We start from the raw sequence: 8,076 nt of genomic DNA on the forward strand, positions 1-8,076 counted from the left end.
AACCGGGACCCAAACTGGTCAGGTGTGCCCTGACCAGGGCCCCCAGTACAGGGGGACAATCCCTGCCCTGGTCCTGCTGGCCACACCACTGCTGGTTCAAGCCAGAATGCTGTTGGCCTTCTTGGCCACCTGGGCACACTGCTGGCTCCTCTTCAGCCGATGGTGACCGACCTCCCCCCACCCAAGTCCACAGCCCTTCCCTCAGCCCTGGGAGGCTTCTCCTGCCCTTGGCCCATGGCTCCTGCCTGGGGTTGAGGCAGAGGGCGGAGCAGAACGATGCACAGACACTGCAGCAGCTTTTGTTTTTTGGGTTTTTTGTTTTTGTTTTTTTTTTTAATTGGGAACACATTCTCCATAAAGGACACACCTTCACCACAGTTAACAAATGGTTACACTGGAATCCTGGCGACAGAACTCTACACCCACGACTGCACAGGACGCCCATGACTTGGGTCGCTGAGATGCAGGATCAGCTTCCACACACGCGGTTTGCCTTTACCGAAAGATGGCTCCAGAGTCCGTCTCGACATTGAAAGGGCAATTATTCATTTGCTGTAGAGAAACTTCAGCAAACTGACAATAACAAACTGTTGTCCCTTCATCCCCCTTAGAAAAGGTGCCACAGTCAAGCTCAGCTTTGAGAAGTTGTACTGCAGGGCTATGACAGTGGGATGGCATGAGTGGCTGTGGGGAAAAGAAAGCGGGGGAACAAAGAGAAAAGAAAGAGGGGGGGAACAAAGGGAAAAGAAAGAGGGGGGAAAAAAAGGGAAAAGAAAGAGGGGGGGAAAAAAGGGAAAAGAAAGAGGGGGGGAAAAAAGGGAAAAGAAAGAGGGGGGAAAAAAAGGGAAAAGAAAGAGGGGGGAAAAAAGGGAAAAGGGCAGGGTTGCTGCTGTTACCTGACAGGTGGCAAGAACACTTGTTTCTGTACAGATTAAGACTATACAAGTACAGGAATGATACAAAAGCAGACCTCGGCCTGTTTACACGCCGCTCACCCTGGGTACTGCAGCTGTCCTGCCTGTTAAGTCTCTTACCAAGCCGGGAGAACCCACCTCCCTACTCACGACAAGCCCCAGAACACCAAGAACTGGAGGGAGGAGTGTTTGTTCTGTGATGTCTTACGAGCACTAACACCAGTATCTACACCAAGAGCTTTTACTACACTGAATTTACAGATTTGCTCTGTGAATTTGGCACACACTGTTTTGTTTTGTTTTTAAAGGCCCCTTTAAGTGAGTTCAGCAGCAGCCGGAGTTCCTGCTTCCGAAGCTGTGCATCCCTTCCCGTGGGGACAGCCCCCAGGCGAGCAGGACGGCCGGCTGTGCCAGCACAGCTCCCGCCGCTTTTGCCAACAGGCAGATTTCCAATTTAAAGATGAGAAATGGTTAAGAAGGTCTGATCGTAAATTCGTCAGCTAGTGAAAAAGGTCACTCATGTTCCAGCTCTAAGACGGTCACAGGTCGTTCAACGGAGTGAAGGTGTTCAGGTGCCTGACGGGGAAAGGTGGTAAGAAGGAAACGAAGGGTACAGTGACTGCACACCCCTCCTGCCCAAACCGAGGGGAAGCTCCTTCCCTGACCCACGGTGCCTGGTGTAAAAGCGAGGGAGCCAGTAGCCAGCACCAGCCCTCTCTGCTGGGGTCTCACCTTCACGCCTCCAGCCTCCTCTAATGACCAACAGGCCATCACGGTCCACGGAGAAAAATACACCAGCATGCACACGAGCACGCACACACACACACAGACACACGCGCGCACATGCAGAGCTGCACTCAGCAACCGGTACACGTCCCTGTGACTACGAGCCGTCACAAACCAGTTGCCCACTCACCTGCCTGCCCCTGCAGAAAGCCGTGTCAGCACTTGGAACAGACGTGCCACGGAAAGGCCGCACCAGCCCGGCACTATGGGAAACGACCTGTGATGGTCAGCTATGGCCACGGCTGCTCAGAGCCAACGGAAGGCTGAGACCAGGCCCCAGAGAGGGATGGGGAAAGGCCGTGCCAGCCACTTTCCTCCCTCTCTTGCACTAGGACAGTCCAGAAACTCAACAAGAAGTTCTTTATCTGCGCCAGTCCTCAGGCGCGGTTCCTCGAGTGCCCGGCTCCCACAGGAGAGGTGCAGGGCTTGCTGTGGTTTTGCCACACAACAACAGGCTTCCTCAAACACTGGGGCACAGGTGAAGTATCGGTAACCGGTTACGAGCTGGTCTGGGGAAGGAAGGGAACACAGCAAAAAGCTTTTCGTTCTGCAGCTCCTGCTAAGGGCCTGTACTTTTTCCCGCAGCGTTCACGGAGCAGAACAGGAGCCTGACCCTGAACATGGAACGGGCGCCGCTGGATCTCTGCACCAGGAGGCAGCTGCTGTCACCTCGTGGTTCACCAATGATGAGAACGGTTAAAAGCCCCTAAAACTGGCAATAGTCAATCAACAAAGCACCTAAGCCACGTTTCAATTTCACTGTTAAGTGAAACTAAGTGTCACCTAAAGCAGATGACAGCTCTGCCATTCCTCAGTCCAGGCACTGCTAAGGCAGGAAACACGGCTCCTGCTGTCAGGACGATGAGAGGATTTAATCGCTTGGGTGACTAAAATGCTTTAGTCCTTGCAGCGAGGGAGAAGGGATCGACCTTGTCTGCTTCTCTCTGGCTGTTTGTAAGGTGTTCCTCTTCAAACCCACCGATTCTAACTTGGCATTAGTAGCAGGACATACACTGCTAAAACCAGGATTTAAGCACTTAAAGCACAGTTGTGTGCGGTACAGCTGGGAGCACTTCCTGTCACTTCGGGTTTTCTTCTGCACCTTCAGATCTATAGCCACATATGTAAAGAAAAACAACAAGCAGTGGAGGGAAGTCCAGGTTAGGAGTCATGGACAGGGGTGACCTGCTCCTCACGTAGGGGCCAGTTCAAGAACTCGCTTCACACCACTGGTATTATCGATGCACAGGAAACTGTTCTGTCCAACCGTGTGCCCAAAATGCCACCAAAAGGAGAAACCGAGGAGGAACGGTCATGGTTCCCCCATGCAACTACAGAACAGGGAACCCAAACTGAGCACCCGACTGCTCACAAGAATTTCCTGCCTCTGCTGCCACGTTCCATAGTGTACTTTAAATGCTACAGAAACAGAGGACAGGGCAGGAGTCACCTCTGAGCAAGTGTACGAGATGCACCACACCCTTCAAACTGCAGCAGCAGCCGAAAGCAGCTCCTTCACATCTGCGCTCGGTGACCAAGAGCCATCGCTGTTTCACGTACTGCAGAGCCAGCCCCGAGGAGCTAGGTCGAGCTGACGGCTTCATCCAGCACCTCACCTCGACACTTCCCAGCCAAAGCTCCCAGCTGCAGCCTGGTGCCACCCACCGGAGCACAGCACCCTGCACCAGCCCTGTGCCAGACAAGGCAGCGGATTTCACTAGCTTTTGTTTTGCCGTTTTCTTTTTTTACCCAGAGGAGGGGTTAACAGATCCTGCTCCATTCCAGAGATGAGAAAGAACCGGTTGTAGTTCCACACTCTACATGACATTTGTGAAAAGAGGTTATAAAACAGTGCGTTTCTTGTGCTTTTCTTTCGGTATCAGAATTCAGCGGAGCTCGATTCTCAGTACGCTCTTTCCTGTGTGTGGATTAGCCTGTACCTGATCAGAGACACTCAGCTCACTCATGTCCACCACATGTCCGCAGCATTCAGGTTCTTCAACACCGAGTCCATGGTACAAAAAAAGAAAAGGTACTGAGTTATGAAAGAAGATCGATATCCAGTGTCCTGCTAATAAAGTCATATTTTAATATAAAATATTCTTACAGCGTACTCTACACCTCATTCTCTCTGCTAGCTGAATACTGGTACTGACTAATCAAACAGAAAAACTTCAACCACTTTGCTCTTCAAGGTTTTGGAGGGACAATATGGTTTCCAGCAGCTACTTTGATCACAGTAGTGGAGGGAAAGGAAAGAGGGAAAGACAAGGGGGTAAATGTTCCAAAACTCTATATTAGGTTACGAAGTCGGCTGAAAGAGGGGAAGTTTTTCAGAATGTGAGGACTGATCCCACTCGGTGGAACACGAAACACCGCACTCGTTAGTGTTTCCATTAGAAAGTTCTTCCTACACTGCAAGTCACCCTTGTGCTCTCTTCCTGCCCAGTACGAAACCTTTCCTGCTCTAGAAACAAAACTTAGTCACTGCTCCCCTCTGTTGTCTTCTGCTCTTTCGGTTAGAGTTAAATAATAATTAATGTTGCTATAAAGATGAGTTAAAAACCCCAAACGCAGCCTTGGAGCCCGCTCATCAGGGTGTCATGTTTCAGGAAGCTGATTAATGTCCGTCAGTTTTGTGTCGTTCAGGATTGCACGGATTCTCTCCAGGGAATCGGCCTGCCGGATCCGCTCCAGCTGCACCTGCAGAAAACCAACAGACACAACTGAGCTGGGGAAGCTCAGACCCGGCCCCAGAACTGAGCCAGCAGCCCATGGCAGCCGCCTCTCGTACCTGCGCAAGCAGGAGACACACCACATTATCACCGGCTGAGAAATGCAAGGCATGGAGGAGCACAGCAACCAAGAATGGCAGGGAGGAGGAAATAGGGCAGTTGTGTTTTTACAATAAAAAGCCACTTCCTGGGTGGCTCAGGCAAGCCTTCAGCATCCAAAAACGGTGTTTTGCCTAAGAACCAGTCACTGACACCACACTGGCCAGGCAGACTGGAGGAGACATACGAAGAAATGGAAACTTTCACAGGAGGAATGTCAGGGGAGTGCAGAGCTGTCTGCTGTATGTCTCCAAGCCTCTCAAGATCAAAGCTACACCACTCTTGGAGAAAACCACCTGTTTCCAAGCTCACCTGTTCCTGGCTTTCCTGACCATCTGTCTCAAACTGTTCGGTATACGCTGAAGAGGTGCCCAGCAGAACAGGGTTGAAACGAGTGCAAAGAGGTCACATTTTATTCTAGTTTTACATTCAAACTTTCACTTGTTTTGTACTAGGATCTGGGGTGGCAGTTGGGAACTCCTAGGTAGTGGGTAAACTGGTTCCTCTCCATGGCCGAGAGCTGATTTGGCCAGTGGACACCTCACACAGGAGACACTCGCCCAGGCTCTCGCCTGGAAATAACCCTGCCTGGCTATCAAGAAATCAGACCCCTGGTTCGATGGAAGCCTCTGGTGTTTTGCAGCAGATCTTGTACGACGTTCAGTGGAGGGGGCACAAAGCACCGTTTAAACGGAAAGCACGAACCGCAGAGAAACGAACGTGTAAGAACCACTCAGGGGCAGGAAGCAAACACTGGGACCGGGTGTTGCTGAGGGCCTGCCACACTCCCTGCAGGGTGTGGAAGAGCGCAGAGCGCAGCTCCAAAGTGGTGTGTGTCTGCTCTAAGAACTGCACACAGCAGCACATGTGGCACTTTAAAAAACAGAGGATGATGACAAGTGAGAAGCAACTCCACTAGCCAGGACAGTTCAATAGACTCCTTTGTCCTACCTACTCCTCCAGAAAGGGCCAGAACAAAAGAGGACAGTTCCCTATTGTCCACCCAGCTCAACTCCGACCAGTAAACAACCTCCTATATTCCTCTTCTGGTTTTTCAAATAAACCTGAACACTTGACTCAAAAAAATTGTATTTTCATCCTGAATTTCACGGAGTCGAGTGGACAAGAACTCAGAGGAGACAGCGCTGGATTTAGCTAGCGAGCACGCCTTCTAGGCAGCTGGAACGCGAGGGGGGTGCGAATTCTAAAAGCACAGACACAAAGGTGAGACCAATCTAGCCTGGCTTCTGGGGGAGACACTCTGCAGACACAGGAACTGCAGGTCCCCTCATGCTCTCTGCAGCTGACAGAGGTGAGCTGACAGGGTGGAACTGGCCTTGGCAGACACCCTGCCAAACCTCCTTCCTACAGCCACCTCTCGGTATCTCATCGCCAACCACAGGTTCCATGTTTTGAAGGAAATACAAGGACAGCAACAGTGACAACAGCAAGGACAAGACTTTTAGATCCTATAAATACACAGCAGTAAATACAGCATGAAGAACCATTTCATGTATTTATGAAACAGTCCAGGATCCTTACTTTGTCCTCAAATATTTGCACCCAAATGATTTGTTAGGAAAAGGAACATATTGGAAAAACATCAGGAGATGGAGCATGAAACACTACGGTCTATAGGTATCATCATTCTCCACCATTCCTTTGAGTTCAATAATAGTGTGTCTGTGCTGCTGAGAATCGGCTGGAATCGAATAATCAGAATAAAATCCCCAAGAGGCTTTAACACTAATATTATACTAGGAATACCTGACCAGTTTAGTATACTAGTAACTCTAAAAATAGTTCATAAAACAGAAGAAAATTTACAACTGCTACTTATTTTACACTGCTTTTCTTTACAAGCAAAGAAACAAAAGCAGCACCTCACAAACTGATGCACCTCCCTTACCTGAAGTGTCTGAGAAAGCTTTACGAAATCTCTCTGCACTTGCTCGCTGACATCTAATTCAGTCTGCAGCCGCTGAGCTTTATTTTTCTCTTCAAACACCAGCTGTTCGAGGTTTGCCTGAAGAGGAAAAGTTTTATGCTATGCTTAAACTGAGTACAAAAGGAGAAGCTTGGAAAACTGGTTTACTAGAGCAGAGAAGCATGGTTATTCTCAGAGTCCTGGCAAGAAATTAAACCACTCTTCCTACCCATCAATTTTCCCAACTGCAAAATCGAGAGCTAATAACTGTCAGACAAATATCCTTGTTAGGTCAGTTAAAGCATGAGAAAGCCCCACGTCTTTTAACGTGTCCAAGGGCCTCAAAAGAAACAAGCAGATTTCTGAGTTTTAATGAAATGTGACCATAGATGAAGAGCACTAATCTGCTTTGAAAAGGCAACTATCTTGCTGTCTTGAATTTTAGTCAAAAAAGTCTTTGGAGGAAAGGAGAAAGTAAGAAAAAAAGAACCTCGAGAGAGAGAAATCAGATCACCATTAATTTATCTGACTGCCAAAGCAGGGCTCCTTCTCACAGCAACAACAAAATGACATTTATTTCAAGTCTCCAAGCATTCAGACCAGGGCTGGGTTAGTCGGGAAGCAGAAATGCCACCGGAGCCCAGCTTTGGAAGGGAATCCAAAAGGACATTCAAGTTAGCAGTAACCCAGATCCACCGTTCACACATCCAAGTGCAAAGTGAAGGGGAGGAGGATTTAAGCCGCATGCAGCGGACGCTGTTTCACTGCCGGGATCTCATCAACACTCAAAGCTTCCTTTGTCATTCTCACGTAGTGACACACTCCCTGACCACAGTGTGATCCTCACAGAAGACACGTACACACTTCATAGCTACCTTTGCTGCCGTCTCCTTCTTCAGCTGCTCCTCTAGAGTGTTTTTTGCTTCCTGCAGACTCTCCAGCTGCTGCAGGTTTTCCTGCGAAGAACTTTCCAACTGTATTATAATAATAAGAGAAGTATTAACTAAACCTCCTAACATTCCACTTTCTCACAGTCCCTCTATACAGGAAGTAAAGCTCAAGTGTCACTTCACGTGACTCAGAAATACACCTAAAGACTCTCTCCTAGGGACATGGAAAACATCTCCATAACATCTCCTCCTCTCCACTTATCTCTGTTTGGAGCTGGGGAGAAACGGCCAAACCTGATGTTTAGGTTATTATTAGGCAGCCTAATATTAGTGAGGAATTAACTGTCCCAATATTTCGGTTACAGATTAATAAAGAGACAAAACACTTTTTCGGGAACACAAGAACAAATGGGACCCAGTCCTCCACTAGCACCAACACAGCTCTTCTGTCCTCCACAGTTCCACGCACAACTTTAAGTGTTTCCTTTGAGGTGGTCACAGAAGCTGTGTAGGAGCAGGTACACTCCAAGCTGATGAGCTGCACTAGACCAATAATGTCCAGTACAGAGCCAGGCCCCCAGTAAGAACATCTGTGCACATGCACTGGTGTTTCTCCTCACGGGAAGGAGAGGTTACCTACGCAAACACACCAGCACCTCCCAAACATGCCGAGATGAAGGAACACTAATGTTACGTGTCTCAGAATTCTCTCCTTAGTTCAGCTC

General features: G+C 49.0%; 1 protein-coding gene across 1 annotated transcript in view; it reads right to left on the minus strand.

The window, feature by feature from the left end:
- Positions 1 to 3,766: 3,766 nt before the first annotated feature.
- Positions 3,767 to 8,076, minus strand: part of RABEP1 (rabaptin, RAB GTPase binding effector protein 1) — a 31,050-nt gene continuing 26,740 nt past the window's right edge. Inside the window, exons 15-17 of the mRNA XM_010137490.1 lie at positions 7,337 to 7,435; positions 6,444 to 6,560; positions 3,767 to 4,403 (exon numbers count right to left, since the gene is read on the minus strand). Coding sequence (XP_010135792.1) covers positions 4,302 to 4,403; positions 6,444 to 6,560; positions 7,337 to 7,435 — 318 coding nt within the window. The 3' untranslated portion in view covers positions 3,767 to 4,301. The remainder of the gene's footprint in view (positions 4,404 to 6,443; positions 6,561 to 7,336; positions 7,436 to 8,076) is intronic.

This window comes from Buceros rhinoceros, unplaced genomic scaffold, assembly GCF_000710305.1.
Source record: "Buceros rhinoceros silvestris isolate BGI_N320 unplaced genomic scaffold, ASM71030v1 scaffold3826, whole genome shotgun sequence".
NCBI classification, from domain to species: Eukaryota; Metazoa; Chordata; class Aves; order Bucerotiformes; family Bucerotidae; genus Buceros; species Buceros rhinoceros.